Genomic DNA, 16,036 nt, shown 5'->3' on the forward strand with positions numbered 1-16,036 from the left:
ACTTGTTTTTTGGTAAAATAAATAGACAAAGCATTTTGAGAGAAAAAATTATTTTTTTGTTTATTTTTGAAAAAAATGTATAAGATACTGGAAAAATTTTTAACCATTTTTAACTCATCTCATCGTAAGTTAGCTTCGCTAAACTTTTCTCCGGTTTTCTTTGCAAAATTTTTTCAGTATCGATTTCTATTTTGATTTTAGATTCTCTATTTTAGTTTTCTTTTTGAAAATTGTAAAAATTAAAAAGATTTTCACAAATATTAACAAAAAATCACTTTTTTTGAATTTGATGGTGTTAATAGTTGAAGTTAGGTATAGGATGTATATATGTTTAAATAATGTCGTATTTTTATGCACATACATATAAATCTAAAAATCTGGTATTTTTTTGAATGACCTTTTTCACATGCACTTTTGAATTTTTAATGCAATAATAATTAAAGAAACCGCCAATCTCTGGTGATCTCGATGAGCACTTCAATGGAAAGCGGCACAATGACTCAACGCTTCATAACCTCAAACAATTGAATGAAGGAAAGCGAAATAACAACAGCTATTATTTGTTATTAAATTGGTAGAATCTTGGAGATTTTGGTCTAATTTAAAAAAGTTGCTTTTCTACGAAATTAATTAAACTTGTTTTGCATAATCACTCCTCAACTACAATATTCAATAAGGATGAAATTCAAATCAAAATTTAATCTATGATACAGATAATATAGAAAAGTTTATAAGCAACCAAAAATTTCTTTTTAAATTAACTTTCGTTTTGTTTTGTTTTTTTTACAATTTTTTCTTTGTTATTTAGTTTTTGTTTAAAGCATTTTGCTCTACAGCAGTTTGCTCTACAGAATCCCCACTAATTCGAGAACTACAAATATTTAAAAATAAACCGTTGATGTTTTTGTAAAATCAGTTAGAGAAGAAATGATTAAAATAATTTTGCATAATTTAAAATTAAAGTTTGTTGTGTATTACAATGGCGTGGAAATTTATCAAAAGAATAAAGTGATGAGCAGTTTCGTGCGGCTGGATGTGGACGATGATGACAGGGTAAGTTTCAGGATGAAACTTAACCCCAATTATAACCTTGCAATTAATTATTATTTTTAATAATTAAATCATAATTTTTTATCATTAATTGATTGTTTGAAAATTATTTGAATATATAGTTGTATGTACGTGTATGTATATGTGTGTATGTATGTATGTAGAATGTTGTGTATCTTGAATTGATATAAAATGTAATGATGCTAAAAATAATTATACAAGTTTTTTCGATGTGTGGGATTTTTTGTTTTGTTGTTGATTAATCACGCACGATGACATCTTTCTGCATATAAGTTATGCAATTTTCACCTGAATTTAATAAAACGATTCAGTTTTATCTTTAAATGTGATGAATTTTCTGTTACGATTTTGATATGTGTTGGTGAATTTGTTATGAAGTATTAAACATAATAAATATTTTTATCGAAGGTATCAAGGAAGCCAACATACGAACGTGTTCTATCGGTGGCGCGGAAAAATTAGTTTGGACATGGGTGGTTTTGCTTACATTGACAAATATCTTCAGCTGAATACTTTTATTGGCGTTTTTTAGTTATTGTGTTTAAACAAAAGTTGGACATATTCAAAAGTTAATCCTATATGAATTTAACTATAAATTTTCTGGTGCTTCTAATATTATATTGAATATTTCATTAGAATAAATTATGAATCAGCAACTTTTAAATTCATCTTAACAGTTCATTAATTGCATTACGTTGACTTTTTAAACTTCCGAACATATCCAAATTAGAAACAATTATTTTCAACAGAATAAACAAAATTTTTATAAATAAAAAAATTTATTTAGTTATTTATTATATTTTGATAAATAATTGTTAATAGTTAATCACTGATAAAAAAAACATCTCTGCATTGCTGTATATTGAAAGGACGATTTAACGCAGGATTAATAAATATTTTGCACTCTGTTCGACTCGAACAAAAACATTCGCGATACTTTCTCAAAAAGTTGATTTTAACGTAATTTGATCCGACTCTGAACCAGCCCCGGCCTGTTTTTGACAGATCGGGCAGAACATGTCGACGCGCCTCTACGTACCAATGATGTTAGCAATGGGAAGTAGTTAACTCGAACAAGTACAAGCGAGTTCATTACGCAAAAATTGGCGATATGAGCTAAAAAGATTTTTCAATTAGTTTTTAATCTAAGTGTAAAATTGAATTTTTTGAAGATATGTTTTATTGAAAACGAGTATATTAATAAGCAATGAAACACAACTAGATGAATTTTATTACAGACGTTATTATTACACAGATAACACAATTTTTAGGATGAACTGGCCTGAGTTGATTGATAAGGTAAAGTTTGAAACTCTATCGTGAATGTTATTTATTCAAATTAAAAAATATAAATTAAAGCCAGCGGATGAAGTCAAACAATCCATATTGCATGATTTTGCTCACGTTAAGGTTTGATTACATTTAAATTATTGAATCCAAATTTATTTTTGATTTAGCTTCACAAAATTTAAAAATGAACCATTTTTTGCAATCATAAATTTGATTCAAGTATGTTGACTTTGCATATATAATGATAATAAAAATAAATAATGAATTTGATTTAGTTTGTGACACACAATGAAAGAAATAGCAAGATGTACATTGAGGAGTTTTGGTTCTCGAGAGTCAGATTAGTTGTTCATGATTCGAACATTGTGGTCGAACCACCAAAGTATTTTGGATCAGGTGGTTTTTTTAATAGCTTTTCATATTTGTCATTTAATTAATAACTAATAGTCGATTTTGTTTATTTTCTTATACATAAGAATTAGAATACAATGAGAATATTTCTTTAATTTTTTTAGAGTAGTAGGGGCAGACAAATCATTCGTAACCTTTCAAATATTTTACAGACTTAAGCTTGGTGTCAGACACCGTTGGACAGGTGTGTTTTTATTGAATATAAAACAATTTCTACAAAATTTATTATATTTATTGAAGCATTCGATCGATAACTAAGATTATAATTATGCCGGCGATTAAGTTAGTTCAAGTCGTTTAGACTAGTGATGTATCTCGTGTTTTTGTCATGTGTATGCGTGTGCGCGTGTGTGTGCGGTATAATCTGCTCTGCATAAGAAAAGAAATATATCCGGAAAAAAACGCGTAAATGATCATTTCGGTTCTAGTTCCGCTTTTTATTTTCATCATTGATAAAAATGATTTTAGAGTTACGAAGATGTCTTGAGTGCTATCGAGAAAAAGATTCCTGGACTTAAGGTATAACATTTTAATGATTCTTTGAAGCTATCCTTTACTAATTCGTTTAGAAAAATCACATTTATTTGTTGAGTTTCATGTTGCTTATTTTTACTTAAATTAATTCAACACTTAAATGACATTACATTTGGGTCATTTTTGAACGGTTTTGGTGGTTAATTTAGACCCTTTTTATTTCATTTGTTTGATCGAAACGTTGCCGATTAAAAGGAACAGAACAATAATTACTCAATTGCGTAACATATTTTGAATTTTGTTAGATAGATTTTTTTTAAATCAATCATTAAAAAGTCTTTCAGACTGAATAAAAATTTTTTATCGGCTAGATTAGACATGCTCTTTGGACATGTTATGTCCGTATAAATCGTTGCATGGACCCTAAAAAATTTGTGTTATGGGAAGTTGATATGATTTGTCGACTGTGCAATTTGTTGACTATTATGACGTAGGTGTCAGTTTATAAAGATGGTGAAGAAATCTTTTCCACCTCTGAGAAGGTCGCTAGTTATGCCAGACTGGATGTGTATGACGATGAAAAAGTTGGTCTCATTTTATTAACTTTACACAATTTTAAACTTTGAATAGTTTACTCACAATGAGCATAAACAAGAGTGTCACACATCAGGAAGTATGAATACATATCTCAATGATTTTATTACAGATGAGATTTTTTTCAAAAAGATTATGCACACTACTCTCTCAGAATTATGAAGTACATTGAAGTTATAGAGTTCAGTGTGATAAAATATTTATCTAGTATTTATTTATATAAGTGCTAAAATTTAATGGATGACTTTTAAAATGTTATACCATTTCTTTAAAGGTTTCCAAAAATCCAATTTACGTCAGGCTGTCCTGAAGGAATCCAATTTTATGAAGGAAAGTTAGTCTATTCGATTGACTATTATATAAATAAGCGATTATTTTGTGTATTTTGAAGAAACAATAAATTTATTTGCTTTGTATGAATGCGTTTTTTTATTAAATCATGAAAACTGTACAAAATATTTATATTGATTGATAAACAAATATCATCTATAACATGCATGCGAACAATTAATAACAATTTTGAAAATTAAAATTAACGTAAAACTAACGAGACGGTGTAACGGATAGACGATTACTCCTGCTGTTGCTCGGATTGGTTGCGAATGCAACAAAATCTGCCTAATATAAATAATGTGTGTTATTTACGTGAATTCTCAATCACGTGAATTTACAAGCAAATGCGTGTGCTTGTGTATGTGTGTGTGTGTGTGTGTGTGCGTTAGTTATGCCGGTGATTTCGTTTTGCTGGCTAGCCAAAAAAAGAAAGTATGTGTCAAGAAAGCAGCAAAAATATGTCGAATATGTTGTCATTATTTACATAATATATGAAAGTCATCGTTATTTCTGTTAGTTAACAGCTTCACTTCTATAATTGTTTTTCAAATTTAGCTACATATTTTGTAAAAAATACTGTTCTAACTATTTTTCTCTTCTCTATATAAACCTATATAAAAAAAGAAAACACAAATCATCTTTTAACAAAAATATCATCTATTTTAAAATTCAATGAATATTTACGCATGCAAGAAGAATCGAGAACCCTCTGATATCCTACCCTCATCACCAACTGAACTTCAGAATATTCACGCGAACGGAGCCTCATCTTTTTCATTAATTTTCCCACTGAGGTGTTCCACTACGATTTGATACTTTTAATGTTCGGATTTCCATTCAAATCGTCATATAAATAAAATAATTTTTTATCAAAATTAATGCAAAAAATGTTATCATATCAATGTAACAATAAGACTCTGAAGTAGCAAACTAATCCCTGGACTCTAGCGATAAAGTATGGAAAAAAGTAAAAATATTGATAAAGCTACTTCATGTCTGATGCGTACCTAACGAATGTACACGCGGGCAAGTCTGCCACAGCGTACTAGCGTGCCACGACTACTGATTACACACCACGCGCCGGCCTTCTTACTTTTTTCTGTATATCTTTTTATAGTAAATTTTCATTTTGTACAAAAAAAGTGTTTTTGTAAAAATTAAAAAAAAATACAGCAATATTACCACGGGATAAATAAACATTCGAAGCAAAATGTTGAAATAATTCTATTAATAGCGAAATGTTTGCTCATGTTAAACAGCTGCTCTTGCATTCGCTTAGTTACATGAAACATTCCCGATGTTGGGTACACAACTACATGATATCATTGATTATGGTCTACTCAATGTTCTGTCACTGAGTAGCTGAATTTTTATTTTTAAGAAAAAATATACGAAGTACGAAATTATATATTGCAATTGCACTTAATTTGACTATTGGACTTAATATTGTCCATTTTAAAGATCAACTACTTACGCGCAAATTTTATTAAAATCATTTCAAGTAATTTTTAATATTGAGGTAACTGCAGCACTTGAGTCGGGTATGAGCACTGATGTCATTTACACAGATTTAGAAAAAGCCTTCGACACGATTTCACATACTAGGCTTTTATTCAAGTTGCAGAAGTGCAAAGTGCATGCTAACATAATAAAATGGATAAAAAGCTACCTTAGCGATGGAACATTCTGTGTTGATGTAAATTCTCAGTTTTCAAAATCCAGACCTATTGCCAGCGGAGTTCCACAAAGTGGAGTATTTAGTCAACTTTTATTTGCAATTTATATCAACGAAATTTATTCAATTTGCAACAATATTTTTTTGTATGATTTTTTTGTATGTCAGTGTCTTTGCCACAAGATGGAGTTGTGTTACAAGATTTATTAAACAACGTAATATCGGGGTTCCAAAAGTTGATGCTGAAAGTCAATGTCAGTAAATGCAGTCTATTGACAATAGGAAGATGTTTATCAACGAACTTTTTCATCTCTAACTCAGACAATAATCCTAATGTCTTGTCCTCGGTGGATAGTATCCCTGATCTAGGCGCGGTCATAGACACCTGCAATTCAAAGAACCTGCCATGATACAAATTAAAAAGTCTAATTGCATGTTGGGGATACTAGCACGTCATTTAAGTTGCCTGTCTGACGGCGCATTTATATGCATCTACAAATCTTTAGTTCGTTCACATCCAGAATTTGCTGTCCAAGTTTGGATTCCTTATAGGAAAGGCTTGATCAACGATTTAGAGAGAGTTCAAAGAAGAGTTACAAAAATTTTTCAGTCTTGTAAGAATCTAGATTACCACTCAGGATTAGTAAAACTAAATCTACCTTCCCTTGAATATTGCACACTCAGAGGTGACTTAATCTTTGTTTATAAAATATTGCATAATCTGGTAGACCCAGCAATTTGTCTTCAGTTAAGCCGACGAGCTGAAATCAACTTCAGAGGTCATCATCTACTTTTTCTCAAACCGTGTTGTAGCCCCATGGAATGCATTGCCAAGCAACGTTGTTGATGCTCCATCTCTGGAAATAATTAAAATTAGAATTGATGATTTTTTTAATGTCGAAAAATTCTTAACATCACAATGAAATAAATTTGTTCTCGTCTGCTGATTTCACTTATTTGATAATATCATAAAAAAAATTTTAAATTATTTTGTACATTACTTTTTGTTTAATCTTTAATATTTTTGTTTAATCCTCTGTTATTTGTTTTATAGTTATGGGCAAGGGATTTCGCCCAGGCCTTATTTCTTAATAATAATAATAATGTTTCAACATTACACGGTTTTCCGCTTTTTTCATCCATCTTGAATCAGTTTTGTGAAGTTTTAAAAATCGTTTCAAAATTTTCAACTATCACTTAGAAGACATAAAATTAAAGTAAACATGACAAATTAAAGAACTGAAATTGGAATTGACAGAAATGAAAAGGTAGATCAGATGGCTTCTCAAGCTCATTCGATGCCATTATCTAGAGTTCCAATTTTGTCCAGTGATTTAAAGAATTTAGCAAACAACCTTATTGTTGAAAAATGGCAGCAGGAGTGGAATAAAACATCAAATTTCTTAAAATTAAGTATGTCATCAGTAAATAACAAAAAGTTCAAAAATAGTTATTTAAATCGTCGTCTTCTGTCTGTTATAAACAGATTAAAAATAGGACACCCACCAATCACACATTTCTGGATCCTCAACAAAACAAAGCCATCTTATTGTGAAGCCTGTGACAAAAAACTATCCATTCAGCATATATTAACTGAATGTAAAAAATACGATCAGATCAGAAGGATACTCAGGTTCATCAAATGTAGAATTGCTCTTTCAGATTAGAAGCCAGGAAGTCTTGATTTCATTTGTGGAGGAGATAGATTTGATCAACAGAATTTGAAGTTTTTTAGATGTCGTGACAAAATAATCAGTTTCTAATGACCCAATGGCGTTAAAATAGCCGCATCGTGCTGAAACGCCGTTAAGCTGCAAAATAATTAAGGAACGTCAAAAACATTCACCGTGCTGTTCATATTCATGTATAGAGATGAAAACAGAATGAGCTACTGAACCAAGTTATTTTAAGCCTTTGAAAACTCTTACAATAAGTACACGTTTTTTAAGAATAAATTCATGATATGTAACACGAAATTCAAATAAGACACGTTCGAAGTACCCGTTACTTCTAAAGAGCAGGCAGGAGAGCACGCGTTCATATTTGTTCCTAATCTAACATAAAGTTATCAGCGATTTCAAGCGCAGTGCTGTGAATATAAGCATGGTTATTTTGTTGTATCTATTATTTCGGCAGCGTGCTGTCTGCATGGTGTCGAGATTTGCAAACTAATTAAATTTGATAATTTGATAAAATATTAAAAATTAATATACGCAGTTATCTTGGCATGTTTTTTTTAATTGCTACATTGTTTGAAAATCACGTGGTAAGAAAATAAACATATGCAATTGTCCAACAAATTGATAGATTGAAGCGAAAAATAAAATAACCGATATAAACTTTTGAAAATGAGTCCGAAGAGGAGGGACGTGATGACCTAACATCTGAATAACTTAATGTACCGGTGTGATCATTTTATACTATGTTGTCAAACTAACATAAACGTTATTAGAATTAAAACTTATTTATCAAGATGAGTTGATTTAACGATTTATTTACTTGAAAATTTTATTTTTTAGTTTTCCATCATGATGTCATGTCATTGTTTCCAGAATGTTTCAGTAAATACAATTGCAAACAGTGGTTAAGGTTATGTGTATTTTCAAGTTGCCAACAATCTTCAAGAACACAAACTACAACCCTGACTCTCTCATATTCACTAAATGCTTATGTACGGGCATCAACGAATATATATATATATATATATATATATATATATATATATATATAGTTTAAAATTGATTTCAAATGATTATACTAGAAAACTAACTAATTAATTATCTCTTTCTTAACTGGTGGAATGACTTCATTTATGTATAGGAAGAGTGGAATATTAATAATTATTGTCGAGATATATGAGTGGAAAGACATGGTATCAATGAAGTTTGGCAAAATCTTTAAAAAGTAGAATAAAAGTATGCATGAAACCACAAAAAATTTAAAGTTTGAAATAGCAATAATATTAAAGAACGAACCAACAAACAAACAACGAATTCGTTCACGTTTCAAAATTTATGAATGTCAAGTCCCACATTGATATTTATCGTAATTGCTAACATAATTAAATTCACTCATGTCAATTTAAACCACTTATTCAATATTAATGTAGGAGCACAAACATTTCCATGTTTACATGTGCAATGTGCATAACTTAACAGTTCACACTAATACAATACGGACAAACTCATAAATATCAACATACTTCATTCACTTTATTCATTCACTCACATTCACATACACAAACACAAAAACGATGACAGTCGCGCCTTATCCTATAGAAACTCTTTCTCCACACCTAAGGTAGTGGATTTAAGATGTTAAAAAGGTCGCCAGCCCAATTTTGGCCACACCACCACAAATCTTGGTCTCGGGTGAAAATTAAAAATGTGAACATTTTCAAAATTTTGCCCCCCCCCCGTCAAAGATATCTAGATTTGCCACTGCACATCTATACATTCACAAAAACGAACAGACATAAACATATACGTAAGCATATAGGAATGAATACATTTTGATAAAAAAACAAACGGTCGAATATTTATCTAATTTTTCACTATTATAAACTGGCTAATAGTATAAAATATACACAATAAATATCTATATATTTTTTCATAATTAAACAAGTCCAATAGAAAATCCGAAAAGAATTTTGAAGCTTTTCTGTTATTTTTAACGGTGAAGAAAAATAATTCACAACTTTTAGCTTCAATTAATTTCACGTGTTTGTTTGTCTCAGTAGCATACAGATTTTGTAAAAATAGATTTTTGGGGTAATTCGCTGCTTGCTATCCGATTAGTCTGAAATTTTTAGATTTGCATTTTTCCGATAACAATGCATGAATTAAATAACAGACTAAATTAAACCATGGAATAAGTTTATAAATATAATATATTAATGAACTCTCTGGCATATAAACTTTAAATACATGTCACGTAACAAATGCGACGAGTAAATTTACCGAATGAGCCTCAATCATTGGATGATGAGGTAAGGAATGATGAAAAAATATTTTAATATAAAAAAATGCAATAATGTAATCAATGCAATTTGATATACTTGATAGAATCAAATTATATTGGGAAAAAATGATTACAGATGAAACAAACATAACTATGTAAGTATGGTTTTGAAAACTTATTTTAACTTTAACTTGTGCTCGTAACATGCTTGATAAGGAAAAACAGAGATATCCACATTTATTTTCGGTTCGGAATTTCTGGGGTTGATTGTTTTCTTTTCAATTTGTTTTCAAAATGTTATAGCTGATGGTTGAAATAAACTTTCATGGTCCGTCATTCTATGCGTTCGGGCTTATTTTTGGTAGAACCAATCAGATATTTATGTAGCATGTAGCCATTATAATTAATTGCTCATGAATTACGATGTTTGATCGAGTCGGCATCATTACGATTGATCATTATTAATGTTTATCCTGTATGTGTTATTGTTTGTAATCATTCATTTATTATTAATATTCAGCTATCCTTCTTATATTAATATTTATTATGTATTGACTGCAAAAAGGAGCCCGAATCATTATTATTCATGATATATTCGCTTGTTGGCATGCATTATGACATGCATGCAATAGCTGCAGAACAGGCAATGTATGAAACGCATCGAACGTATGATTCAAAATAGAAATTGTACTTAAGCTGGCCTTTCTTCGATTTGCTCGTTCAACAACATTCAATTTATTTTTTCTACTGCATCTAATAGTGGTGAGTGGGTTCGGTTTTGAATTTTTTGCCGTTATAAGATTTTATGTTATACTACAGGGGTGGGCAAACTTTTTGCTGTGAGGGCCGCATTGAAAACTATTTTACTTTATGTATTTAAATAGCAAATTTTTTCGACCCATTGATCGGGAAGAGAAATTTTAATTTTTTTAAGATGCTTTTAAGATTTGTGGCTGACGACAGTTTTTTTGTTCGTAAAGTCGGGCCGCATAAAATGGTTTCTTAGGCCGCTTGCGGCCCGCGAGTTGTAGTTTGCCAACCCCTGTTACGATATCATATTATAAGCTGTATATTTTATTATACTAATTTTCTATACATATATTTAATCAAGCATGACTAACACATTTGAATAAAGGAATGTTTTTGTCTTTTCTCATAGGCTTACTTGTTCTGTGTTCTCGCAGTCATAAATGTGTTAACTAACAATAAAATATGTTTACGTCTTTTTAAAATTTTTTATGTAAAAGATTTTTTATGATTTAAAATGAAATTAAATAATTCCTTATTGTTGACCCTATCATGCTTTGCGTGCAGTTAGTTACTTTTAAAATTTTTAACTTGATTAACTTTTTTAACTTAATTTGACAATAATTATTGCTTAATAGTTATTTGATATTAATGAATCATATAATATATGTAACAAATGTGTACGTGTATTTGTATCACGTGTATATATATATATATAATATATATATATAACAATAATAATGCCTTTATATATATATATATATATATATATAACAATAATAATGCATATATATATATATATATATATATATATATATATATGAAAACATACGTGTTTATGTGACATATGTTATATATAGGTATATATGTATGCATGTAAATGGGTATCAGTGGGGCAGCCAAATTTTTTTATTTTACTTGTTTTGGTTATTTTTTCGTGTTGGAACCAGTGATTGTACGAGAACAAAAAAATTTTAGCTGTGGGGACGTATGAGTGGATCAATCATGGATGATGTGGGATGTGGATGTGCGTCTGGGATGTGTGAAGTGGTGCTAGATGTGTGGTGGACTGAATAAAGCGTTCTGTTGGTACTAACAGGCTGGCAAATCTGATCACATTTTTAATTTGTTTCAGTTTTCGCAATGATTGTACTTCCTGACGGTTATAAATCGGTTGGCAAAAGTTGGCCTGAGCTTCTGAATAAGGTTTTTTTTCAAATAACCAAATTCATGTTTTGTATCATTATGATGAAAATAATAAAAATATTTGAAGCCCATGGAAGAGGTCAAGCAAGCCATTTTGAAAGAAATTGCAAATGTGCAGGTTGGCTGTTATGTTCACACTTAACTGTTATTAAAATTGTTGTTTCAATTGTATGACATTGTAGTTTGTAAATACAATACTCAATAGAATTTATTTTTTGCTGAAAAATATGGAAAATTAATTTTAACTTACGTATTTGAAATTGTAAATGTATTTGTTCGTCATTTGTGGAGTCAAATGTTCCAAGGATGTTCAAAAGTGTGGCAAGCTTAGGAGGGGGATGGGTCAGTAAGTGTGATACTTTTTGACAACGGGAAAAGGAGAGAATAAAACTTACGTGGTATCACGTTTTACTATTTCGCAATTTCCATCATGAATGAAAAAAATTTTGATGTAACTTTTTAAAAAATTAATTTTTTAAAATTTGCTTTTTTGACATTTTAATTTTTGCTCCTTTTCATTTTACTTCTGAAGTTATATACTTTTCTATTTATATTCAGCGACATGTAGTTTATCTTCATATGTCAATCATTATCATTATTCGAGATATTGATAATTTGCATGAAACAATTCAAATTGTTTGCAACTGAAGAGTAACTTTCAAGAAGGGGTCAACATTTTTTTAATATTTTTTTATAACGCAACTCTGTCAAATGCAAAACTGCTTACATGTTATTCTATACTTTATAATTAAACTTTCGTGCCACGAAGCTGTACTGTCAACAACCATATCCACACCACACGACGCACACACACATTATGTGTGCACGCGCAAGCACCGCATCATACGGACATGATGGTCTTTGAGTTTTGAACAGACAGTATTCAAACCATGTCATCGCCTAATGGCAGCGCAAGACATGGCACTTCTACTGACTGAGCTAACTCGGTGACCAGGTTTGTTCGAGGAGATTAAAAATGTAGACAGGGCGATGGGGAGTCAAAATACGCTGAGAATATATATATATATATATATGTATATATATATATATATATATATTTACAATATTCTATAAATTCTACCGAATGTTTGGCGTTAATATTCGGTAGAATTGATAGAATATTGTAAAAATTATGGTCTATTACCAACATATATATATATATATATACATATATATATATATATATATATATATATATATAACACTATGCATCATGGACAGCCCATAAATAAACTATTTCATTGCAGTTTGTTGTGCACAATGTGGATAACTACAAGATGTATCCTTCAGAATTTTGGTTCAAGAAGGTCAGACTCGTTGTAAATGGTTCCAACGTTGTGGTCGAAGAACCACCCAACTTTTGTGGAATGGGTTATTGAATAAATAAAATTATTCATTTAATTATTCAATTATAATACTCTAATACAATCAAAATGATAATGTTATGTCAACCATGTCGTGTATAACTTTTTGTAACTAAGTACAATTAAACCTGCAATAATTTTACTGTTATTAGTGTTGTCTTTAATTCTCAAACATTGAAACCTAATCAGAACCTGATTTCAGCTTGGTTGGCGGTATTGTTGGACAAGTGAGTAGTGTTTCATTGATAAACATTTTTTTAATTAATTATTTTTATCAATATTATTAATGAATAATGATTAGAAATCATTCATTAGGAAATAACACCACGTAATTAATTTTATGTTATTTAACTTTATTCACAACTTTGAGTTAATCTTGAGTTTTCGGTTAATGTCGTTAACGCCTTTTAATTTTTTTATGACTTTTATGATTTTTTAATTTTTCTTGTAGAAGTACAAGACTGTTCTGGATACTTTGCATGAAAAGATTCCAACATTGAAGGTGGAGTATTGGGAGCTTGACGTTTCATTCCATTTCAGCTGACATATTTTATTGGATGTGTTTCATAAATTTTGTTTTTGAATACCATAGGTGAGTGTCTTCAAGAATGGAGAAAAAATTCATTCAACCTCTGCAGATGATGTGGACTATGCAAGATTAGATGTTGACAGTACAGAAAAGGTTGGTGTTGGTAACCGTGAAATTTTCATTGTTAATGCTGTCAGAATAAATTTGTCCTTAATTTGAATTTTAATTCAAAAACTTGTTTAATGTTAATAATTCATAGCAAATGGTTTCGGATTGTTTGAATTTTAATTATCATAATTCACTGCCACTATTCCAGGTTATGAAAGAAGCCACCTACGTCAGGGTCGTCGTTGACGCCTGAGGTTGCTTCATTCACCGTGGCGCTGAGTGGAAACGCTTCGTGAAATAACACTATGCAATGCCTTTTCTTGAAAAAATAATTTTCGTTTAACATTTTGCTGTCATGCTTCTTATTGATTTATTTTTACATTTTACTTTTGTTGTTTTCGGACTGCACAATTGCGTAAACCATCTAAATTGAGTGAACGTTGTTATTGTGTATGTTGTAAGCTGGTTCATTTATCATGCAAAAAATTTTCAAACTCATTCAGCAAGGCACATGTTATTGTTAATTTTTTCAAATTTAGCTATTTTCTATTCTATATATTAAACAATGAAATTGACCAAAAAATCAATCAAAAATTGTTCATAAGAATCATAAATGTTTTGTCTGTGAATTACTAACAATTTGTTAATATGTCTTATTATTTTAAACTTTGTAAAACTTACGTATAAAAGTTAAAAAATTTGTCACGTTTTCGCTGTACTCAAGTGTGTAAATGTTTATTACATTTTAAAACATTTAAGGTATCTCGCAAACCGTCAGTTTAATATTCAAAAAATATTCAAATAGGTGTTTTTATTTTAGGAAAAACTTAAATCAAATGAGTTGAACTGAGACATATGTATAAAATAACTTATTACCAACACCTGGTTTGACAATCATCCGAGGCGAAAATATACTTGGAAGAGTCCCGGTTACAAGGTTAAAAATATGATTGATTACATTACAATAAATAGACGATTTTGAAATGCTGTTTTACAATGCAAAAGTTACCCTGGAGCTGAATATGACAGTAATCATAATTCAGTTGTTTGTAAAATCAGGATAAAGTTAAAGTAAATAAAAAATGAAGTTGATCCAAAACGTTTGAATTTTGTCAGTCTGTCACAAAAAGATGAGGTCAAGGTCAAGTATAACGTTGAAGTATGGAATCGTTTTCAGTTATTGACGGAAGACGTAAATAAATCTAGATACGAAATATTTAGAGATGCCCTCATAGAATCAGCAAGTGAAGTTATACTTGTGAAAAAGCAAAGAGGTCAAAAATGGATAACATCGTATCTCTGATGGATGAACGAAAAAAAGTGAAAAGCTGCGATTCTGATAGAGACAATAAAGTAGACGGAACAATCAAAATATGTGTTTAGAAGCAAAAGATAAATGGTTTAATGACAGGTGTAAAATCATTGGAAAAATTAAAAACAGTAATACAAATGCAATGTATATGGGACCAAAGAGTTGGTAACAAAAAAACTAGTTTTGTCAAAATAATGAAAAGTGTTAAGCAAGGTTGTGTATTTTCCCCAGACCTGTACAATTTCTAAAGTGAGATCATCATGAGAAAGATAATAGATCTACCTGAAATATCCATTGGAGGAGTGAATATTAACAATGATGCTGATGATAGAGCTCTTATAGCAGATTCAATGGAAAAACTGCAAGCAATTGTTTCCAAACTGGTTTTTGAAAGTGAAAGAAACACAAATCCGGTTTGAAAAACACCTAATTTTTCTATGTGTCAAATACGGAGAACATGTCAAGCAAATAATACAACCAGCGCCTCTGAAGATAACTCAATAGAGACGCTTTACAAATCTACCTACAATACAATACGAAAAATGGAAAAGAAAAATGCAGTATTGAGAGCATTGAGTAATACAACATGACGTTGGCGGAAAAATCACTACGATCAATTTATATTGCCTTACAACACAGCGTAGCTGAATGTGCGTGTTCAGCATAAAGTCCGTGAATGGCGACGTCACATGTACAAAAAATAAAATTAGCACAAACCAATCTGCTAGATTAATATCAAGAGTTCTACGTAGTTCAACTAAAGAAGTGTTACTATTCGAAGCAAGTCTCCCACCACTGTTGGAAAGATAGAAGAACATGAGTGTAAGGACAGCAGTTAAATGGTACAAATGTGGAAAAGATGACGAACGTAAACTGTTGGCAAGCTGTAGTAGGGCTGAGTCTCGAAAAAACAGAATGGCGACAATCCGTTTACGGTAGAGTACAAAAAAAAGTAAGCCAGC

At 30.3% G+C, this 16,036-nt stretch overlaps 1 protein-coding gene across 1 annotated transcript; it reads left to right on the forward strand.

Moving 5' to 3' along the window:
- Positions 1 to 10,949: 10,949 nt before the first annotated feature.
- Positions 10,950 to 14,464, forward strand: HELRODRAFT_188488 (hypothetical protein). Its single transcript, XM_009020978.1, has 8 exons — positions 10,950 to 11,121; positions 11,691 to 11,761; positions 11,829 to 11,879; positions 13,009 to 13,132; positions 13,315 to 13,352; positions 13,577 to 13,627; positions 13,718 to 13,807; positions 13,971 to 14,464. The coding sequence occupies exons 1-8, from the start codon at positions 11,073 to 11,075 to the stop codon at positions 14,013 to 14,015; spliced, it is 519 nt and encodes a 172-aa protein (XP_009019226.1). The 5' UTR covers positions 10,950 to 11,072; the 3' UTR covers positions 14,016 to 14,464.
- Positions 14,465 to 16,036: the final 1,572 nt, after the last annotated feature.

This window comes from Helobdella robusta (assembly GCF_000326865.2).
Source record: "Helobdella robusta unplaced genomic scaffold HELROscaffold_3, whole genome shotgun sequence".
In the NCBI taxonomy this organism is placed as follows: domain Eukaryota; kingdom Metazoa; phylum Annelida; class Clitellata; order Rhynchobdellida; family Glossiphoniidae; genus Helobdella; species Helobdella robusta.